The following is a 23427-nucleotide window of genomic DNA, read 5'->3' as shown; positions in this document are numbered from 1 at the left end:
CCTACACCCCTGGTTCTAGAATTCTCCACCAAGGGAAGCAGTTTAATCTTGTCCACCTAACGAATCCTGTTCCCCTGCCCTTTCCTCGTAGCCGAGTGAATTTGAAAATGCTCAGAAAATGAGAGCTTTCACGAGCGAGAAAGGAGATTGATCAAAGCCGGGGGTAATGGATGAGTAAACGGCATGTAAAAGGCGTAAACGGTAAAAGGCAGGCAACACTTTTATGGGGTTGAACTGGAGTTCAGGGGCTGTTAGAATGTGGATCTTGCTGCCACAATTATTGAAGAAAAAGGGGGACAAAGTATTGAATTTGTAGAATTCCGAAGAAGTCATATTAGGTTTGAAACATTAACTTAATTTCTCTCTCCACAGCCGCTGCCAGGCCTGCTGAGTTTTTCCAGCACTTTGTTTTTATTTCAGGTAAATGGAGTTGAGCAGGTCGGCGAGGATTTAACTGAATGGCAGAACAGGCTTAAGGGGCTGAATGGCCTATTCACATTCCTTACCTCTCTAAGCAACGAGCAGGACTAAGGGAGATAGTGGCAAACTGAAAATTCTCTCAACGCATCGTTTCAAAGATAAAGTCCTCGACAGTCATGCAGAATGGCTGAGTGTGTAAACATGCCACACGATGAGGTTCTGAGTCACTCAGGAGGCGGCCATTCAGCCCCGTTTGCCTGTGACGTGCCGGCTCTTTGGAGTCGCTATCCAATTGGTCTCAATCTCTCCTGCTCTTTCGCCATAGCAAGTTTTTTCCTTTTCAACTCCCTTCTGAAGATTACCACTGAATCAAACAAATTGTTCTCTCATTAATACACTGGTGTGTCTCACTGGATTATGTGCTCAAGTGTTGAAGTTGGGCTTGACCCCACTGTCTACTGACTGGAGACAAGAGTGGTACTAGCTGAGGACGCCAGCAGTCAGAATGAATAAAAGAATGAATGAGTAAAACTGCTGAAATTCCTGTCGCAAAAGTGAGATGAGGCCTGAGTAAATAGGTCAACCTCATCACCTTATTACCAAATAACAGTAACATTTTTAAGAAACAAAATCAGAACACAGTTCAGGTTTAATGAAGTGACTTGACTCGCTTTAAACAGAATCTGGTCACATCTCACAAAAGGTCATAAATTTAAAGGCCTGGATTTACGAGGATGATCCCAGAAGATTATAACCACCTGGAGAGGGTGAACAGCCTGAGGCTCTAGACTGTTAAGTGAAGGGTGATCCGATTGAGGTTATTAAGTTATGAAAAGTTTTTTTGGGGTGTAGAAGTGCCCAGAGAATGTTTCGAACCTGGATTTTGCTACCACAAGGAGTAGTTGAGGAGAACAGCAGAACTTAAGGAGGAAGGACTTGCAATTATACAGTGCTTTTCACAAGCTCGGGCTTAAAGCCAATTAAGTACTTTTGAAATGTTGTCGTTTGTAATGCAGGAAACGCAGCAGCCAATTCTCAAGCAGCAATGTGATAATAGGCAGATAATCTATTTTTGTGAAGTTAATTGAGGGACAAATATTTGCCAGGACACCAGTGATAACTTCCCTGCTCTTCTTCGAATTACCTTCTTCAAATTAATGCCTGGGATGCTTTACGCCCACCCGAACAGGCGATGCTCTGCTTAGTGCCTCATCCAAAAGGTGGCACTTTCAGGCAGTGCAGCGTTCCCTCGGTATCACACGGGAGTGTCAGCCTTGATCTGTGCCCAGGCTTTGGAACGTGGAAGCTTGTGGCCTCGGAAGTGAGGGTGCTATCGACTGAGCTACACCTCCGGGTTGAAGGGTCAATAACGAGGAGGCATAATTTTAGGGTGAGGGACAGGAGCTTTAGACGGCATTTGCGGAACACCTTTTTCCCCCAGAGGGTGTTGAGAGTGTAGAATTCACTGCCCGGGAGATTAATGGAGACGGGAAACCTCACAACCACTAAAATATATGTAGAGGTCCCCCGGGAAATGCCTTTAGATATATGCAGGTGAGGGCTTTTGTGAGGCGACAGGTGAGGGAATTGCCGTTGCTCCCGGCACAAGAAGTTCAAGATAGGGTGATCTCGGGTGTATGGGTCAGGGAGGGCAAGGTGTCGGAAATACACCAGGAGTTGAAAGAAGAGGGGGAAGCGCTGGTAGAAGAGTTGAAGGGTAAATGGGAGGAGGAGCTGGGGGAGGAGATCGAGTAAGGTCTGTGGGCTGATGCCCTAGGTAGGGTTAATTCCTCCTCCTCATGTGTCAGGCTCAGCCTGATACAATTTAAGGTGGTCCACAGAGCGCACTTGACGGGGGCAAGGTTGAGTAGGTTCTTTGGGGTAGAGGACAGATGTGGAAGGTGCTCAGGGAGCCCGGCGAACCATGTCCATATGTTTTGGTCATGCCCGGCACTGGAGGGGTTTTGGAGAGGAGTGGCGGGAGCAATATCTCAGGTGGTGAAAGTCCGGGTCAAGCCAAGCTGGGGGATAGCAATATTTGGAGTAGTGGACGAACCGGGAGTGCAGGAGACGAAAGAGGCCGGCATTCTGGCCTTTGCGTCCCTAGTAGCCCGGCGAAGGATCTTGCTAATGTGAAACGAGGCACAGCCCCCCAGCCTGGAGGCCTGGATAAACGATATGGCTGGGTTCATAAAGTTGGAGAGGATTAAGTTTGCCTTGAGAGGGTCTGCGCAGGGGTTCTACAGGCGGTGGCAACCGTTCCTAGACTATCTCGCGGAGCGTTAGAGGAAGGTCGGTCAGCAGCAGCAGCAACCTTGGGGGTGGGGGGGGGGACGGGGGACCACTGCCTGGGAGGGTGGATGAGCAAGAGATAACATTAAGGGTTGGGGAAACTGGCACGTACGGGTGAGGGCCAGTGTACAAAGCGGTATAAATATATCATTTTGTCATGTATATACCTTGCTCTGCGCGATTTCTCATTTTTTTGTTTGTTTTTGTTACTGTTTGTAAGGGAGAAAAATTGTGTTAAAAAACTTTAATAAATATATATTTTTAAAAAAGTATGTAGAAGTGCTCTTGAAATGTCGTAAAGCTCAAGACCGTGGTCACAGTGTTGGAAAAAGGGACAGGCGCAGATTTAGTGTACACTTGATGGGCAAGAGTCCATCAAAATCGGAGAGGGTGAAATAAAGTAGAATGGGAGGAGGCTCGTGTGCAGCATGAACACTGATACAGTGCAATGCAGGCGGGGTGAACGGCAGCACCTTGCACAGAATGAATTACTCCAAAACGACTTGAGGTGAAGGGCGAGTTCCCTCATCCACAACACCTCGCCCCAGTAAAGCACACATATAATAGGAACACGCAATCAGTAATTAATGATAAGCTGCAGCCATGTGAGTGAATGACAGTGGTTAATGGCCAGTCATTAAAGGCAGCAGGTATATAGACGTTCCTCAACGCACAGGAGGAGCAGCAAATGGCCTGGAAACAAAGTGCCAGCACTACTCACACAGACAAAAATAACAGCCTCTCTTACTGACGTGACGTGGGCTATATTCTGTCGATAAGACATGGTGGGGGAAGATTCCACCCCTCGCCACTGCTACCTCTTCCGTACAAGTTACAAAAGGCTGCAAAGACAAGTGCAGAAAACCAAACTGCAGATGCTTGGAAATACACAGCCGGACATCAGCACATAAAGACAAGACAAAATGCAGGGCGACCTCCGAGGTGGAGACATTCATCACCAAGAGGTCTGCGGTCAGGATATCCATCAGCTGCTGTCAGCCCTCAGAATTTTCATCAGCTTTCTTTGCAGCTGCAGATGGTCACAATTATGCTCAACAAAAACAAAACGTCATGAGGTAGAGTGTAGACAGTGGGAGCTAGCGAGGTGGAACTGACACAGACACCCATCTATGGAACCTTTTAAATTTCCCCCAAATTCCCCGTCTTTAGTTTCACTCTGAAATATATGGCACAAATATTGGGTAAAAAGGCAAGTAAATGTATCAAATTATTTCTCTCTCTCTCTCTTCCTTCCACCCCCTGCCCGGCAAGTGTCCATTTATCCTGAGCGCTCCTCGATGGCCAGCGGCTATTTGACTAAAAGGGGCGTCACTGCCAGGGCCAATTCTGTTGTTACCTGATACTCTGTTGTTACCTGATACTCACCTCCACCAGGGATCACTGGGTAATGATCAGGGGTAGGGGAAAGAGGGGAGGCAGGGAAATAGAGTCTGAGCTGATGATTTCTACACTCCACTCCTTACGAGGAGTATGAACCATCTTTCCCCTCTCCCAAATGTAGGAGATGATCCTGGCTTGGTATCTTTTTGGGTGAACGCATGGAGATGGGTAAACGAAATGGTAGCAAAGTCGTTTAAAAAATGGAACCTTTCAGTTGTCAGTTACAACTGAGATTTCCAATCTACAGAGGCTACTGGGACCTGCTCCCTTATAATTTGTAACCACAGTGCTCTCCATCTATGTTACTTTGCCAACTAAGTTCCACCTTATAGCATGATAGGAATGGATTATTGAGCCAGAACCACTCTTTGATAAGACGTTACCTGGCCCATTTGATCGCATAGGGCAGGTGATTCAGGAGGCTGAAGGTGTAGAAGGAGTAACGCACAATCTCAGTGATTGTCCACGCAGCGACAAACAAAAGCACGCTGTCTTCATTCTGTACCTGGGCAGCAGAAAATAAAGAAAGAAAGAGTGAAACAAAAACAGCAGCAGCACCACTTCAGGCCCAGGCTCGGTGAGATTTGTGGTGATATACATTACAGTAAGTACACAAAGGGTTAATATACATATACTACACCTAGCTAGACACTAGAGGAACACCAGAGACATGACACACAGACAGTCAACCAATAGGTCAGTAAGATAGGACACGACCAATGGGCATTCACGATACACAGAGAGGTGACACTACCACAGGAGGGCATTACACCAACCCATATAAAAGCACACATCACACATGCTCAGTCTCTTTCCAGTGGAGACACTCAGTGTGTACACAGGGTTGATTGAAACACATCACACCCACCACGTGGATTGTAGCAGACTGGTTAGTCAGTCTGAGTAGCTATAGCAGGATTAACAGTGGCGTTGAATCCAAGTAGGAGAATTATTAATAGTTCAATAAACGTGTTAAAGGTATCTCCAAGTCTGAACCTTCCTTTGTCAAGAGGGCACATCAAGGAAGCAGCTTATGCTGCATCAAGAGCATAACAAAAGAAGATTCACTCAATCTTCATATCCCATTTGCACACACTAGGTTCTATAGTGTAGGGATTATAACGCTGGCCTTGTAAGGTATCAGATAGCACAGGAGGCGGCGGCCATTCAGCTATCATGCCTTGGATAATCTCATTAGCGTCTTATTCTCCTCTCGCTCTCCTCCCCGCCCCCTCTCTCTCCTCCCCCACCCCCTCTCTCTCTCCTGCCCCCCTCTCTCTCCCCCGCCCCCTCTCACTCTCCCACCCAGCCCCCTCTCTCCTGCCCCACCGCCTCTCTCCTGCCCCGCCCACTCTCTCCTGCCCCGCCCCCTCACTCTCCTCCCCCGCCCCCTCTCTCCTCCCCCGCCCCCTCTCTCCTCCCCGCCCCGCTCTCTCCTCCCCACCCGTCTCCTCCCCGCCCCCCCTCTCTCTCCTCCCCCACCCCACCCTCTCTCTCTCCTCCCCCACCCCCCTCTCTCTCTCCTCCCCCACCACCCCTCTCTCTCTCCTCCCCCACCCCCCCCTCTCTCTCCTCCCCCACCCCCCTCTCTCTCCTCTCCCGCCCCCTCTCTCCCCTCTCCCGCCCCCTCTCCCGCCCCCCCTCTCTCCTCTCCCGCCCCCTCTCTCTCCTCTCCCGCCCCCCTCTCTCTCCTCTCCCGCCCCCTCTCTCTCCTCTCCCGCCCCCCCCCTCTCCTCTCCCGCCGCCCCCCTCTCTCTCCTCTCCCGCCCCCTCTCTCTCCTCTCCCGCCCCCTCTCTCTCCTCTCCCGCCCCCTCTCTCTCCTCTCCCGCCCCCTCTCTCTCCTCTCCCGCCCCCCCCTCTCTCTCCTCTCCCGCCCCCCCTCTCTCTCCTCTCCCGCCGCCCCCTCTCTCTCCTCTCCCGCCCCCTCTCTCTCCTCTCCCGCCCCCTCTCTCTCCTCTCCCGCCCCCTCTCTCTCCTCTCCCGCCCCCTCTCTCTCCTCTCCCGCCCCCTCTCTCTCCTCTCCCGCCCCCTCTCTCTCCTCTCCCGCCCCCTCTCTCTCCTCTCCCGCCCCCTCTCTCTCCTCTCCCGCCCCCTCTCTCTCCTCTCCCGCCCCCTCTCTCTCCTCCCCACCCCCTCTCTCTCCTCCCCACCCCCTCTCTCTCTTCTCCCCACCCCCTCTCTCTCTTCTCCCGCCCCCTCTCTCTCTTCTCCCGCCCCTCTCTCTCTCTCCCTCTCCTCCCCCTCCCCCGCCTCCCTCTCCTCCCCCGCCTCCCCGCCCCCCTCTCCTCCCCCGCCCCTCTCTCTCTCCTCTCCCCGCCCCCCCCTCTCTCTCCTCTCCCCGCCCCCCCCTCTCTCCTCTCCCCGCCCCCCTCTCTCTCTCCTCCCCGCCCCCCTCTCTCTCTCCTCCCCGCCCCCTCTCTCTCCTCCCCCACCCCTCTCTCTCTTTTCTCCCCCACCCCACTCTCTCTCTTCTCCACCACCCCACTCTCTCTCTCCTCCCCACCCCCCCTCTCTCCCTCCTCCCCCACCCCCTCTCTCTCTCTCCTCCCCCACCCCCTCTCTCTCTCCTCCCCGTCCCCTCTCTCTCTCCTTCCCGTCCCCCTCTCTCTCTCTCCTCCCCGTCCCCTCTCTCTCTCTCCTCCCCCGCCCCCCCCCCTCACTCTCTCTCCTCCCCGCCACCTCTCTCTCCTCCCCCGCCCCCTCTCTCTCTCGCCTCCCCACCCCCACTCTCTCTCTCATCCCCCACCCCCCCCTCTCTCTCTCCTCCCCCACCCCCCTCTCTCTCTCTCCTCCCCTACCCCCCTCTCTCTCTCCTGCCCCCTCTCTCCTCTCCCGCCCCCTCTCTCCCCTCTCCCGCCCCCTCTCTCCCCTCTCCCACCCCCTCTCTCCCTCTCCCGCCCCCTCTCTCTCCTCTCCCGCCCCCTCTCTCTCCTCTCCCGCCCCCTCTCTCTCCTCCCCACCCCCTCTCTCTCTTCTCCCCACCCCCTCTCTCTCTTCTCCCGCCCCCTCTCTCTCTTCTCCCGCCCCCTCTCTCTCTTCTCCCGCCCCTCTCTCTCTCTCCCTCTCCTCCCCCTCCCCCGCCTCCCTCTCCTCCCCCGCCTCCCCGCCCCCCTCTCCTCCCCCGCCCCTCTCTCTCTCCTCTCCCCGCCCCCCCCTCTCTCTCCTCTCCCCGCCCCCCCCCCTCTCTCCTCTCCCCGCCCCCCTCTCTCTCTCCTCCCCGCCCCCCTCTCTCTCTCCTCCCCGCCCCCTCTCTCTCCTCCCCCACCCCTCTCTCTCTTTTCTCCCCCACCCCACTCTCTCTCTTCTCCACCACCCCACTCTCTCTCTCCTCCCCACCCCCCCTCTCTCCCTCCTCCCCCACCCCCTCTCTCTCTCTCCTCCCCCACCCCCTCTCTCTCTCCTCCCCGTCCCCTCTCTCTCTCCTTCCCGTCCCCCTCTCTCTCTCTCCTCCCCGTCCCCTCTCTCTCTCTCCTCCCCCGCCCCCCCCTCACTCTCTCTCCTCCCCGCCACCTCTCTCTCCTCCCCCGCCCCCTCTCTCTCTCGCCTCCCCACCCCCACTCTCTCTCTCATCCCCCACCCCCCCCTCTCTCTCTCCTCCCCCACCCCCCTCTCTCTCTCTCCTCCCCTACCCCCCTCTCTCTCTCCTGCCCCCTCTCTCCTCTCCCGCCCCCTCTCTCCCCTCTCCCGCCCCCTCTCTCCCCTCTCCCACCCCCTCTCTCCTCTCCCGCCCCCTCTCTCTCCTCTCCCGCCCCCTCTCTCTCCTCTCCCGCCCCCTCTCTCTCCTCTCCCGCCCCCTCTCTCTCCTCTCCCGCCCCCTCTCTCTCCTCTCCCGCCCCCTCTCTCTCCTCTCCCGCCCCCTCTCTCTCCTCTCCCGCCCCCTCTCTCTCCTCTCCCGCCCCCTCTCTCTCCTCTCCCGCCCGCTCTCTCTCCTCTCCCGCCCGCTCTCTCTCCTCTACCGCCCGCTCTCTCTCCTCTACCGCCCGCTCTCTCTCCTCTACCGCCCGCTCTCTCTCCTCTACCGCCCGCTCTCTCTCCTCTCCCGCCCGCTCTCTCTCCTCTCCCGCCCCCTCTCTCTCCTCTCCCGCCCCCTCTCTCTCCTCTCCCGCCCCCTCTCTCTCCTCTCCCGCCCCCTCTCTCTCCTCTCCCGCCCCCTCTCTCTCCTCTCCCGCCCCCTCTCTCTCCTCTCCCGCCCCCTCTCTCTCCTCTCCCGCCCCCTCTCTCTCCTCTCCCGCCCCCTCTCTCTCCTCTCCCGCCCCCTCTCTCTCCTCTCCCGCCCCCTCTCTCTCCTCTCCCACCCCCTCTCTCTCCTCTCCCGCCCCCTCTCTCTCCTCTCCCGCCCCCTCTCTCTCCTCTCCCGCCCCCTCTCTCTCCTCTCCCGCCCCCTCTCTCTCCTCTCCCGCCCCCTCTCTCTCCTCTCCCGCCCCCTCTCTCTCCTCTCCCGCCCCCTCTCTCTCCTCTCCCGCCCGCTCTCTCTCCTCTCCCGCCCTCTCTCCTCTACCGCCCGCTCTCTCTCCTCTACCGCCCGCTCTCTCTCCTCTACCGCCCGCTCTCTCTCCTCTACCGCCCGCTCTCTCTCCTCTACCGCCCGCTCTCTCTCCTCTCCCGCCCGCTCTCTCTCCTCTCCCGCCCCCTCTCTCTCCTCTCCCGCCCCCTCTCTCTCCTCTCCCGCCCCCTCTCTCTCCTCTCCCGCCCCCTCTCTCTCCTCTCCCGCCCCCTCTCTCTCCTCTCCCGCCCCCTCTCTCTCCTCTCCCGCCCCCTCTCTCTCCTCTCCCGCCCCCTCTCTCTCCTCTCCCGCCCCCTCTCTCTCCTCTCCCGCCCCCTCTCTCTCCTCTCCCACCCCCTCTCTCTCCTCTCCCACCCCCTCTCTCTCCTCCCCACCCCCTCTCTCTCCACCCCACCCCCCTCTCTCTCTCCTCCCCACCCCCTCTCTCCCCTCCCCTCCCCCTCTCTCTCCTCCCCGCCCCTCTCTCTCTCCTCCCCGCCCCTCTCTCTCCCTCTCCTCCCCCTCCCCCCTCTCCTCCCCGCCTCCCCGCCCCCCTCTCTCTCTCCTCTCCCCGCCCCGTCTCTCTCTCCTCTCCCCGCCCCCTCTCTATCTCCTCCCCGCCCCCTCTCTATCTCCTCCCCGCCCCCTCTCTCTCTTCTCCCCCACCCCACTCTCTCTCCTCCCCCACCCCCTTCTCTCCCTCCTCCCCCACCCCCCCTCTCTCTCTCCTCCCCCACCCCCTCTCTCTCTCCTCCCCACCCCCTCTCTCTCTCCTCCCCGTCCCCTCTCTCTCTCTCCTTCCCGTCCCCCCCTCTCTCTCTCCTCCCAGTCTCCTCTCTCACTCCTCCCCCGCCCCCCCTCTCTCTCTCCTCCCCCGCCCCCTCTCTCCCTCGCCTCCCCGCCCCCTCTCTCTCTCTCCTCCCCGTCCCCTCTCTCACTCCTCCCCCGCCCCCCCCTCTCTCTCCTCCCCACCCCTTCTCTCTCTTTCCTCCCCACCCTCTCTCTCTCCTCCCCGCCCCCTCTCTCTCCTCCCCACCCCCTCTCTCTCCTCCCCGCCCCCTCTCTCTCTCTCCTCCCCTGCCCCCCTCTCTCTCTCCTCCGCCCCTCTCTCTCTCCTCGCCCCGCCCCTCTCTCTCTCCTCACACCTGCCCCTTCGCTCTCTCCTCGCCCCGCCCCCTCGCTTTCTCCTCGCCCCTCTCTCCTCTCCCCACCCCCTCTCTCTCTCCTCTCCCCGCCCCCTCTCTCCTCTCCCCGCCCCCCCCTCTCTCCTCTCCCCGCCCACTCTCTCTCTCCTCTCCCCGCCCCCTCTCTCTCCTCTCCCCGCCCCCTCTCTCTCCTCTCCCAGCCCCCTCTCTCTCCTCTCCCCGCCCCCTCTCTCTCTCCCTCTCCTCCCCCTCCCCCGCCTCCCTCTCCTCCCCGCCCCCCCTCTCCTCCCCCGCCTCCCTCTCCTCCCCGCCCCCCCTCTCCTCCCCCGCCCCCCTCTCTCCTCTCCCCGCCCCCTCTCTCTCTCCTCTCCACGCCCCCTCTCTCTCTCCTCCCCGCCCTCTCTCTCCTCCCCCACCCCTCTCTCTCTCTTCTCCCCCACCCCACTCTCTATCTCCTCCCCCACCCCCCTTCTCTCCCTCCTCCCCCACCCCCCCTCTCTCTCTCCTCCCCCACCCCCTCTCTCTCTCCTCCCTGCCCCCTCTCTCTCTCCTCCCCGTCCCCCTCTCTCTCTCTCCTCCCCGTCCCCTCTCACTCCTCCCCCGCCCCCCCCCTCTCTCCTCCCCGCCCCCTCTCTCTCTCTCCTCCCCCGCCCCCTCTCTCTCTCGCCTCCCCCGCCCCCTCTCTCTCTCGCCTCCCCGCCCCCTCTCTCTCCCGCCTCCCCGCCCCCCTCTCTCTCTCTCCTCCCCGTCCCCTCTCTCACTCCTCCCCCGCCCCCCTCTCTCTCCTCCCCGCCCCTTCTCTCTCTCTCCTCCCCGCCCCTCTCTCTCTCTCCTCCCCGCCCCCCCTCTCTCTCGCTCCTCCCCACCCCCTCTCTCCTCCCCGCCCCCTCTCTCTCTCTCTCTCTCTCCTCCCCTGCCCCCCTCTCTCTCTCCTCCGCCCCTCTCTCTCTCCTCGCCCCTCTCTCTCCTCACCCTGCCCCTTCGCTTTCTCCTCGCCCCGCCCCCTCTCTCCTCTCCCCGCCCCCTCTCTCTCCTCTCCCCGCCCCCTCTCTCGCTCCTCTCCCTGCCCCCTCTCTTTCTCCTCTCCCCGCCCCCTCTCTCTCTCCTCTCCCCGCCCCCTCTCTCTCCTCCCCTGCCCCCTCTCTCTCCTCTCCCCACCCCCTCTCTCTCCTCTCCCCACCCCCTCTCTCTCCTCTCCCCGCCCCCTCTCTCTCCTCTCCCCGCCCCCTCTCTCTCCTCTCCCCGCCCCCTCTCTCTCCTCTCCCCGCCCCCTCTCTCTCTCCTCTCCCTGCCCCCTCTCTTTCTCCTCTCCCCGCCCCCTCTCTCTCTCCTCTCCCCGCCCCTCTCTCTCCTCCCCTGCCCCCTCTCTCTCCTCTCCCCGCCCCCTCTCTCTCTCCTCTCCCCGCCCCCTCTCTCTCCTCTCCCCGCCCCCCTCTCTCTCTCCTCTCCCCGCCCCCTCTCTCTCTCCTCTCCCCGCCCCCTTTCCCCATCGCCCTCCAGTTGTGTTTCCATCAGCATTTACCAACATCCGTTTTGGAAGTTAGTTCTGATTCTGCTTCCATCACACTTTCAGGTCTTTCTTCTACTCTACCCTCGGGGAAATCCCAGAAATCAAGTGTTCGGCAGCGTCATGGTAAGGTCGCTGGACCAGTAATCCAGAAGCCTCGGCTAATTGCTCTGCGAGACACCGGCTCAAATCCCTCCACAGCATCTGCCGGAATTTAAATGTAATTAATTAAAATCTGGAATTGAAAGTTAGCATCAGGAGTAGGCCATTTGGGGCTAGCACGTTGGCGCAGTGGGTTAGCACTGCTGCCTCACGGCGCTGAGGTCCCAGGTTCGATCCCGGCTCTGGGTCACTGTCCGTATGGAGTTTGCACATTCTCCCCGTGTTTGCGTAGGTTTCACCCCCACAACCCAAAAGATGTGCAGGGTCGGTGGATTGGACACGCTAAATTGCCCCTTAATTGGAAAAAATGAATTGGGTACTCTAAATTTATTTTTTTTAAAGTAGGCCATTCGGCCCCTCAGGCCTGATATGCCATTTAATAAGATCATGACTGATCGGATAGTAACCTCAAAACTATATCCCGTCTACCGATAGCTTATCACCCTCTTGCTAACCAAGAATCTCGCCAACCCAGCCTTAAAAATATGAAAAATGAAATGAAAGATTGAAAGACGCTTCCTGAAAAGGTGGTGAAAGCAGAGGTCCAAAGGCAACGACCTTCAGAAATAAATTCTTTTCATCCCTAGTTTTAGATTCTCCAACAAGAGGAAACACCCTCTTCACATCCACCCAGTAAATACTCCTCAATCCTCAACAGCACTTCCGACTACTAAAAAAAGAGGTACCTCTTGTTAATTATTTTCACACAGTTCCTACCGTTCTAATGACAAGGCTGGTGAACGTACTGTCCCATGTTAGACTAGGGCAGATGCATGAGGAAACAGCCATGTTAAATGGGAAAGCAATAAAGATGCTGCAACTGCGTTTAATATCCTTCCATTCAGTGAAGCAGGCAGGGTGGTAAATAGGAAAAAAAGAGGGATATCTGGCAAAGGTATCTGCTGCCAATCACCATCAACCAATTCAAGCAAAATCCACAGAAAATTGGATAAATACTTCCTGAGGAAATGGGGAAGGACCGGAGGGGTATAATTAATTGGATAGCTCTACTAAACAACTGGCACACGCACTATGGGCTGAATGGCCTCCTTCGGTGTCATAACATTCTATAATCAAGTGACACATCCACCTGAGCCATTGGAGAGATTTGGCACCTTGTCATGTCAGGATTGGACTTAATTGCAATAGATTTCATGGTAGGTTAGGATATCAGCACAACGCGTGTTAAAGCTAACCACTGTGCCACCCCAAATGATTGCACTGGGTAAGATTCTCTCTCTTTGGAAGGCGACATTGAACAGGGTGGTGTACCCCTCAATTCAAATGGGAGAGTTACTCAAACGATCCGACCCCACGTTTCCCTCTTACCTTCTGTTCACGCTGTGTGTAACTGCCCAGGTCAAGAACACCCGTGACATCACCTGGAACCCAGTCAGCACCACAGAGGACGGAACGATTCCTGTGAAACAACAAATTACAACTCCCTTTAAGGAGCAAAATCAAACAAATTTGGACCGAAACACATACCAGGGCAGCTCGCAAAGGTTTAATCAAGGAGGTAGGTTTTAAGGAGCAAATTGAAAGAAGGGGAGGTGGAGAGGTTTAGGGCTGAGCTCGCTGAAGGCACATCTGCCAATAGTGTGATTGGCGGATTTTGTCCAAATGGCAGACAAATGTCTCCGTTTTTGGGCACCATCCTTCCCATTCAACGTTGGGCACTTAGTTCCGACACAGGAATGGTTTTAGCCCACTTAGTGCAGTTATACTTCGTTGAAGTGACCTTTACAACCCCCCCCCCCCCTCCATCCCCTCCCCCAGCCATGATCTACGACAGACACGCTGCACCATGTATCTCTGGGGTCACGTTCCTAATTTGGATCAGATGCAGTTTAGCAGCAAACAAAATAGAGGACTGTATAAAAAGATAAATTCTGACAGTTCCACTTCCATGTTTTCTCCCTGTGAGGAAGTGCCTTCCTTTGTTTGACAATCACTCACATTGGCTAATGTCAGCTTGCGGGAAAAAGATTAGTCGCAGACCTGCAGCCGTAAATCCATTGCAAAACAAGTGGTTAGCACTACGGTCGCTCAGCGCCAGGGACCCAGGTTCAATTCCAGCCTTGGGTGACTGTATGTGTGGTGTTTGCATGCTCTTCCCGTGTCTGCGTGGGTTTCTCTGGATGCTCTGGTTCCCTCCCACAGTCCAAAGATGTTCAGCTTAGGTGGATTGGCCATGATAAAATTATTTATTATTTAAATTCATTTACTGGGTGTGTGTGTTGCTGGTTAGGCCAGCATTTATTGCCCATGCCTGGTTGTCCTTCAGACGCTGGTGGTAAGTTGCCTTCTTGAATCGCTGCAGTCCCTGATGTGTAGGTACATCCACTGTGCTGTTAGGGCGAGAGTTTCAGGATGTTGCCCCAGCGACAGTGAAGGAACGGCGACATATTTCCAAGTCAGGGTGGTGAGCGACTTGGAGGGGAACCTCCAGGTGGTGGGATCCCCCAGGTATCTGCTGCTCTTGTCCTTCGAGATGGTAGTGGTTGTGGGTTTGGAAGGTGTTGTCGGAGGAACCTTGGTTAGTTACTTGTAGATGGTACACACGGCTGCCACTGTTCGTCGGTGGTGGAGGGTTTGAATGTTTGAGGAAGGGTGAGCAATCAAGTGGGCTGCTTTGTCCTGGATATTGTCGAGCTTCGAGTGTTGTTGGAGCTGCACTCACCCAGGCAAATGGAGAGTATTCCATTACACTCCTGACTTGTGCCGGTGGACAGGTTTTGGGGGATCAGGGGAGTTACTCGCTGTAGGATTCCTAGCCTTTGACCTGCCCTGGTAGCCACAGTATTAATGTGGCTAGTCCAATTCAGTTTCTGATCAATGGTAACCCCCAGGATGTTGATTGTGGGGGATTCAGCGATGGTAATGCCATTGATTGTCAAGGGGTGGTGGTTAGATCCTCTCTTGTAGGAGATGGTCATTGCTTGGCACTTGTGTGGCACAAATGTTATTGCCACTTGTCAACCCAATAGACTGCTTCATTATCTGAGTCACGTAAAGTGCTGAACATTCCGCATACATCCCCACTTCTGACTTTATGATGGAAGCAGTTGAAGATGGTTGGGACTTGGGACATTATGCTGAGGAACTCCCGCAGTGATGGCCTGGAGCTGAGTTGATTGACCTCCAACCATCACAACCATCTTCCTTTGCACCAGGTATGACTCCAACCAGCGGATGTACAGATTAGGCTATGGTTGAGGGGATAGGGCAGAGGAGAGGGCATAGGTACGGTGCTCCTTCAGAGGGTCGGTGCAGATTCAATGGGCCGAATGGCCTCCTTCTGCACGTAGGGATTCTATGTTCTATCTACCAGCTGGTTGTCTTGCCAACCTTTGTGGTTTACGATTCGTCAGCAGTATCGATAACAGTGCCGAGAGAAGCCTTTCCTGACCTGGAACACCATAAAGCTCGACATTCAAAACGAGTACACAAGAGATTTATGTGCAGTTAAGACTTGAGTTGCTAGTTCTCAGGGGTGGCACGTTCATAGCACTGTTGTGAGAAAGGGCATTTTATATAATAAACAGAAGACACGGATTTAAGATAATTAGCAAAGAGTCCCGAGGGTTTAAAAAAAAAAAAAATTGAAATTCAGCGAGTTACGATCTCAAATGCACTGCCTGAAAGGACGGTGGATTCAAAAGAAAAACTAGGGCAACAGTGGGATAATTAGAAAGAGCTTTTAATGATCCCGTGCAGGCTCCTAATTTGTATGCTCAGTGTAATTATCTGATATAATTATGCCTTCAAAATGATACATGCTGCTTTTCTTAAATAGAAATTAGTTTGGCAGGTCTAAAAGAGGAGCCGTGAACTAGCCCAAGAATATTTTAAAAATGCATTCACATGGGGTTAGCCCCCGCACAAAACAATTTCAGCTGCATCCAAGCACCAAGTCTTGGGGCGTAGGCTATGCTCGAGGGTCAGGGCCGCGTGAAGAGAAGTGGACCGAGGCTCACTCGCTGTTTCGTTCCAGCTGCAGTCAGAACCTACCCTACAGCAGCCAATGTAAGTACACACTAAATTTAAGCTCTGCTACAACACAAAAGCAACATGCAGGAATTGCTCAGCAGGTCAGGAAGCTTCTGTGGAGAAAGACAGATTCTGTGAAGAAAGAGACAGAGTTAATGGCGAGTCCACATGACTCTTCCACAGAGCTCTGAAGAAGAACCATACGGCCTCGAAACATTAACTCAGTTTCTCTCGCCACAGGCGCCATTAGACCTGCTGAGCACTTCCAGCATTTTCTACTTTTATTTCTGATTTCCAGCATCCACATCATTTTGCTTTTACTCTGCGGAGAGAAAGAGAAGCAGGGTTAATGTTTCAAGTCCAGGACCTAACATCAGCACCTGAGTTTTGGGCAGATTGGTAGAACAGTGGTTACTCCAGATTAGATTCCGGCTTTGGTCACTGTCTGTGTGGAGTCTGCACGTTCTCCCTGTGCCTGCGTGGGTTTCCTCCGGGTGCTCTGGTTCCCTCCCACAGTCCAAAGATGTTTAGGTTAGGTGGATTGGCCATGATAAAATGGGAGTTTAGAACATAGAACATAGAACATAGAACAATACAGCGTAGTACAGGCCCTTCGGCCCACGATGTTGCACCGAAACAAAAGCCATCTAACCTACACTATGCCATTATCATCCATATGTTTATCCAATAAACTTTTAAATGCCCTCAATGTTGGCGAGTTCACTACTGTTGCAGGTAGGGCATTCCACGGCCTCACTACTCTTTGCGTAAAGAACCTACCTCTGACCTCTGTCCTATATCTATTACCCCTCAGTTTAAAGTTATGTCCCCTCGTGCCAGCCATATCCATCCGCGGGAGAAGGCTCTCACTGTCCACCCTATCCAACCCCCTGATCAGTTTGGTCAGGGCTTCCTCGGAGAATCTTACCGCTGGCTTCCTGGCAGTCAATCCTGCGACGGGGTATGGAACAAGGGCTGGGGAGTGCCGGGGAGGCATTTAGGTGGAGCTCTCCAGTGATTGCAGAGATTACGTTGCACTGGAGTGAGCAAATCAGCAGCATGCCACTAAGAGTGCGACGTCATGCACTTGGTTTTTAAAAAATTTGTTTAAGAGGCGGCCAGATTCGCACCTTTTCCCTCACCGGAACCAACACTTGTCAAAATGTGGTAAGATTCCTCTCATTGTCTTTTAAATATGACATTTGGCAATGTTTTATTCATTGTCAATAAGACACTGTTCAAAGATGAAACAGCTGTGACTTTTTCCAGGCCTTGGGAGCAGTGGCAGCACGGTAGCACTGTGGTTAGCATTATTGCTTCACAGCTCCAGGATCCCAGGTTCGATTCCCGGCTTGGGTCACTGTCTGTGCGGAGTCTGTACGTTCTCCCCGTGTCTGTGCGAGTTTCCTCCGGGTGCCCCGGTTTCCTCCCATTAGTCCCGAAAGACGTGCTGTTAGGTGAATTGGACATTCCGAATTCTCCCTCAGCAACCCGAACAGGTGCCGGAATGTGGCGACTAGGGGCTTTTCACAGTAACTTCATTGCAGTGTTAATGTGAGCCTACTTGTGATAATAAGAAAGATTCTAAATTCTTTGATGTTAGGTCATCAACTTAAATAATTATGCACTAGTTTTTGTGTTGAAATCCAGATGAGTAGAGACCGGAAATACCATATCGTGGTTTAAGGCTTTTAAGCCAAGTGTTTCAGGACAGTGGAGAACAGGCAGTGAAGGAACTCACAGACATTAACTTGACACACGTTATTTATGAATTTGACTTCCAAGCATTTCCCGCTTTGTGAAATATAGCATTTGGCAAAATGGGGGATGTCTGTGCAGGATATCAAACCGATCATTGACATTGATGCAGTCTCAGCATCTCAGTGGGTCAGAAGCCGCCTCCTAACCAATGTAACTCAGCTGCAACCTCTATTGGGTTTCCTGTATTAGCTGTTCCGCAGCCTCTTGGCGCGAGAAATCAAAGAATTCCATGCCCCACCCTCGGGGAATTTGATTAGGATGGTTCAAAATTCAGCTCACTAAAATTCAGACAGCCTCGCGACCTCGTCACCCTGCTTGTGTGAAGGGTGTGCAAGTTAACCCACTGTGCCATGTGGCGCTGACTCCTTCCTTCGTTATCTCAAGAGTACACCTTTAAAGTGATTGATATTGAATTGACATATTGCGGGGAAATAAGAGTCATAACACTAGCGAGATCCACCAACAATGATGATGGGGGACCTTATTGAAACTTACAGCAAACTGCGTGGCCTGAATAGAGTGGACGTGGAGAGGATGTTTCCCCTTGTAGGAAAAGCTAGAACCAAAGGACACAATCTCAGGCGAAAGGGACGAGCCTTTAAAACAGAGGTGAGGAGGAATTTCTTCAGCCAGAGGGGGGTGAATCTGTGGAACTCTTTGCCTCAGAAGGCTGTGGAGGCCAAATCACTGAGTGTCTTTAACACAGATAGATACGTTCTTGATTAATAAGGGGATCAGGGGTTATGGGGAGAAGGCAGGAGAATGGGAATGAGAAAAATATCAGCCATGATTGAATGGCGGAGCAGACTTGATGGGCTGAGTGGCCTAATTCTGCTCCTATGTCTTATGGTCTTATGATCAGGCAAACCTGATCATTTCAGTAACTGAAGCAGGCAGTTTAAAAAAAATATATAGCAGATCACGCTTGGCATAGTTCAGAGGCAGAAGTAGCCCTTTTATAAAAAAAGTCTTATTGACACGCAACAGGAAAATGTTAAAGGAAGAGCCTGCTGCACATACAATTCCAATATATTATGCCGGAAGTTTGTTTTAAAAGATGAAATGGTTACCTTGTTCAATACGTACCTACAGCACAATGAAGGATCTGGAAGAAATGAGACAGATAGTTAACAGGGACTACCAATCTTTCAGCCAATTCAAAACTGAATTATAGAAGAGCAGGACTGCAAGGTTCAGCTGCTGAGTCACAAAACAGCTCATTCACTAAATTACTCACTGCAACATCCCATTCAGGAAATCATTCACACTGCACTCCCGTTAATTACCACAAAAGCCCATGATAAGAGATTCCCGGCAAAACATAACCTTGAAACACCGATAGAAAGGCAAAGGGCGCGATTTTGCGGGACCGGTCGCCATGAGCGCAATTCTCGTTATGGCCGCTAGTGATGTGACCAGGTTCACATCCAGAAAGGTCATGAACCTGATTTCCATGAATTTCAATGTATTTTAAGATCATTAGATGGTTGTACCTTCCAACCCCGTGTACTGTTCCAGCGCTGGTGGGGTGATGTCACCCCAGCACGAGTCACTACCGTTTTTTCATAACAGAAAGTGGTCGCGTTGACCATGCCGGGTGTGGGGAGATGCCTGAAGCCCCCCGGGGTTGAGGGCCGAGACTGGGCTGTATCCCCTTTACCCAGGGGCCTCTGGAGAGAACTCCCTGCTGTTCTTTGAATAGTGACACTGAGTCTGTTGCATCCCTGAATAGCCAAAGATGGAGCCTTTGCTTTTAAATCTTCTCTGAAAGGTCTCCAACAACACCGCACTCCCTCAGTACTGCACTGGAGAGACAGCCGAGAATTTTGTGCTCAATCCTCCATGTGGGAGTTTAACACAGGAGGTAAAGCAGTCAGATGCAATTCAAATCCCTCTATTCTGCCCAACAATGTGTTTAGCCGCAGGTCTACAGGAGTGCCCATGTTACCAGTTTAATATTAGTTTGCATTATCCACACATTTGGCTTTGAATAACGATGCTACTACGTCCCCAGTTATGTTACATTTTTTATAAAGTCTTTCATACGACGTGGGTGTCTCTGGCTAGGCCAGCGTTTCTTGGCCACCCCTAATTGCTTTCTAGAAGGTGGAGTGAGCTGCCTTCTTGAACCATTGCAGTCCACTGGATGTACCTACTCCAACAGTCCTGTTAAGAAGGGAGAAGTAATCCAGAGTCTCAAATTCGAAGTCCCACTAGCTGTGGGATTAAAGTTCAATTAAATAAATACAGAATTAAAAAGCTAGGATCAATAAAGATGACCGTGATGTTACCAGGTTGCTGCAAAAACCCATCCGGTTCTCTAGCATCCTTGAAAGAAGAACATCTGCCACCCATACCTAGTCTGGGCCTATAGGGGACTCCAGATCCACAGCAATGTGGTTAACTCTTAAACATCCTCTGAAATTGCCTAGCAAACTACCCAGTTGGATCCAAGAAGGTAGCTCACCACCACGCTCGCCATAGCAACCAGGGATGGGCCATGCCAGCGAATCCCACATCCCGTGAATGAATTAAAAGCAAGGTCGCCAGTTTCATCCTCGTCTGCATCACACACAGTCCACTCTGCCCTGCAGCGATGGTCAGCACTGCTCTGAAAGACTGACAACGGGATGGAGGCCTTGGGCTCGACTCTGTATGGAGATTCTCCCGATCTTTGTTCACCGCCTTCCCAGGATATTTATTCCCATTCTAAAGCAGACTACAGCACCTTTTAGTACATTCACTTCAGTGGGCACTTTCCTCACCACCAAGTCGGTAAATCGTGGGATCAAGACCTGCTCTACCGTCGAACACATAATCCAGGATGGTGTTTCAATGCACTGCTAAGGCAGTGCTGCATTGTTGGAGATTGAGACTTCAAACTCAGCTGCTTGTAAACCCAACTAGACATACAAGGCTTCACGGCACAATTCAGAGCAGGATTGGAGGGTATTGCTAGCTGGCCTGGCCAACATTTATCCCTTAACCAACATCAGAAACACCAAAACAAAACAACAAAAAAAAAAACACATCCTTGAAAGTTCCAAGATAGGCATGCAAGCTTGTTGATGTGTCTGCAGACGTTAGCTCCCATTGAAGGTTACAGGCGGCTCCGTCATTATCAGTGGTGTGACACTCGGGTTGCAATCTATGCAGTTATCAGCAGCCATGTAAAACATATGTTACAATGGTGTTCATGACATGTTTCAAAAGGAAAGCCTAGCTGAGTAAAAGGAACCATCGGCACCACCCACCTCCAGCAATGCCCCTGTCTGGAAGAACTTCAATGGCTTCTCGATGGAATAATAGAGACCGTGGTATGTGCCCCTTGCCAAGCCAGCACGAATCAGACCCACTGCGATGACTAGCCATCTGCAAAAAATAGAACATTTATTAAGGAGACACTTATTGCAATACCATTTAGGGTGGCAACAACACCAAGATCTCCAAGCTGCCAAAGGCACAGTCAGGCTCGCCTTGATTCCACAACTTAAAATGTAAACATTTTTAAGGGATAATTTACCCCACTTACCCTGCACATCTTTGGATTGTGGGGGTGAGACCCATGCAGATATGGGGAGAATGTGCAAACTCCACATAGATAGTGATCCAGGGCCGGGATCGAACCCGGCTCCTCGGCGGCATGAGGCAGCAGTGCTAACCACTGCGCTGCCCTTCTATTTCACAACTTGCCTTAACCTCCGCCTCACCTATTACCTGGGTCAGTGTTAGGATCTCCGAACCCACACTAGATGCTGCTCTTTGTCACAGAATCCCAACAGTTTCATATCTGGCTCACCGCTTGAAGCCTGCATTTATCCAGCACCTTTGAAACATTTCTCGGGGTAGGTAGTGGACTGGGGACAAGTGTAAGTCAGTAAGCACGGGCGAATATCTTTTAGTGCGAGTTAGCATATGGGCTGTGGAGGGTTCCATGAGCTTAGGTTTCACACTTGGGGAGTCAGGGGATTGCTGTGGTGATTGTCAAACCTTCTCAAGGGCTGACTGGAATCTCATTCAGGGGGAGGAATTGGAATGAATGGACTTCCGCCGTACGGAAATTACACACCATCTTACTACATTGCAATGGGGTGGTTAGCATTGCTGCTGTACAGCGCCAGGGACACAGGTTTAATTCTCGCCTTGGGTTCCATGGAATTAGAATTCTATGACTGTCAGTGTTGAGGTAACATGTCACACACGTCCGCCCAGTGTCTGCGTGGGTTTCCTCTGGGTGTTCCGGTTTCCTCCCACAGTCAAAGATGTGCAGGTTAGGTGGATTGGCCGTGATCCAAGGGGTGGGGTTACGAGGATAGGGCAGGGGAATGGGCCAATATAGGGTGCTCCTTTAGAGGATTGGTGCAGACTCGATGGCCCGAATGGCCTCCTTCAGCACTGTAGGGGTTCTAGGAAAGCAAAATGCAAGACAGTCCGGATCATCCAACAGAGGGCAGGAGTGAGACAGTCCCAATCATAGTTCCAATAATCCCCACAGCATTGGGGATTAAACAAGAAATAACTCTTTGGGAAACAGGTAATGCAAACATTGCAGCCCTTTCCAGGTACAGAAAAATATCGAAAAGGTGAGTGAAATGCTGGCCTTTATAGGAGGAAGAAAATACATGGGTGGAGAAGTCATGCGTCAGATATGTAAAGCCCTGGTTCGTCAACACCCGGAGCAGTTCTGGGCATCATACTGTAGGAAGGGCATATTGGTGTTGGAGGGAGTGCAGCGTAGATTTGCTAGAATGGTCCCAAGCATCAAGTCAAGATAGAGGTTACACAAACTAGGACTAGATTCCCTGTCATTTAGAAAGTTATGGGTTGGTTTGATTGAAGTTTTCAAGAGATTTGGGGGAACTGATGTGGGAGATTGGGAGAAGCTAATTCCACAGGTTGTCTGGTTAAGGTGAGGACATAGTCCAAGTGTCAGACTTTTCAGGAATGCAATTAGGGAACACGTCATACAAAGGTGGCTGGTACTCTTCCACAGAACAATTATTGCTAGATCAGTTGTTAATTCTGTTATGGGCCAGGGTTTAGCGAACATCAGAGGATATCAGAATCCACCAAGAGGGACTCTGATCATCTCACCTCTTAGCAAGTGGTATTTAGTTTTGATACGGTGTGCAACAGAGCTTCTGATACCATAGAAGTCTCAAAACGCCACAAAAGGGTAACCTGGTAAGATACAACAAAGGAGTTTGTCGTACAATTATTTGAGTGTTTTGTCCATGGCGCAAGTTGCACCATGTTTGAGGTGCAACAATAGACCCACAGACAATGTACGGTGCCAGCCAAAAGAGGGAAAGGAAAGTAGCTGCTCATTTAATCCCATTTTCCAGCACCTGGTCTGAACCCTCACAGGTGACAGCACTTCAGATGCAGATCCAGGTACCTTTTAATTGAGTTGAGTGTTTCAGCCTCAATCACTAACTTAGGCAGTGAATTCCAGACGCCCACCACCCTCTGGGTGAAAAGGTTCTCCCTCATGTCCCCTCAAATCCTTCTACCAATCACCTTAAATCTATTCCCCCAGGTAATTGACCCCTTCGCTAAGTGTTATGGGCCAGGGTTTAGAGAACCCCAAAGTGTATCATGGAGTTCACCTGACCCACAACTTTTAATAGATTGTGGTATGGGGAGCACACGGCCCACTCTACAGTTGTGGTACTGCAGAAATGGAAAAGTATTTTTTAAAGCAAAACAATGTTTATTCTATGAACTCAAGTTAACCTTTATAAAACAAAGTGAACATCTTCGCACCCATCAATTCAAATACACCCCCAAAGAACACAACACTAAGTAATCCTTAATAACTTCCCAAACAACATCCAGAAGACAAAAGAAACACCTTTTAACAGAAGCACATCAGGTTTACATTCACTACTGAGAACATTTATAATTCTGAATTCACCAAATGATCAAGAGATAGCCTTTTCATGGCAGAGAGAACAGCAGTACGCCTGCTTTGTCTGACTTCAGCTCCAACACTGAAAAACAAAAACAAAAAAACAGACACACCCAAGCTTTTCTCAAAGTGAAACTTAAAAGCAGAGCCAGAGCTCAGCCCCACCCACACTCTGACATCACTGCAGTAACAGGAGCAGACAGACATTTCTTAAAGTGACATTCTCATGACAATTCTAAAACTGAATTGCTCCACTTTTGTTAACACAAGATTTAAGAATTTTTACAGCGTAGGAAACCATTTGGCCATGGTGTGCGTACTAGCTCTCCAAATTGGTATTCATTTAGTCCC

The 23427-nt window shown here is 52.6% G+C and overlaps 1 protein-coding gene across 1 annotated transcript in view; it reads right to left on the bottom strand.

Annotated features, from left to right (window-relative positions):
• hacd2 (3-hydroxyacyl-CoA dehydratase 2) overlaps nucleotides 1-23427 on the bottom strand; it is a 52368-nt gene that overhangs the window by 8345 nt on the left and 20596 nt on the right. Inside the window, 4 exon segments of the mRNA XM_072469822.1 lie at nucleotides 4497-4618; nucleotides 12728-12831; nucleotides 18252-18270; nucleotides 20420-20537. Coding sequence (XP_072325923.1) covers nucleotides 4497-4618; nucleotides 12728-12831; nucleotides 18252-18270; nucleotides 20420-20537 — 363 coding nt within the window.

This window comes from Scyliorhinus torazame, chromosome 2 (genome assembly GCF_047496885.1).
Source record: "Scyliorhinus torazame isolate Kashiwa2021f chromosome 2, sScyTor2.1, whole genome shotgun sequence".
Taxonomy (NCBI): Eukaryota; Metazoa; Chordata; class Chondrichthyes; order Carcharhiniformes; family Scyliorhinidae; genus Scyliorhinus; species Scyliorhinus torazame.
The sequence above is the reverse complement of the archived record's forward strand: the minus strand, read 5'-3'. Positions and strand labels throughout refer to the sequence as shown.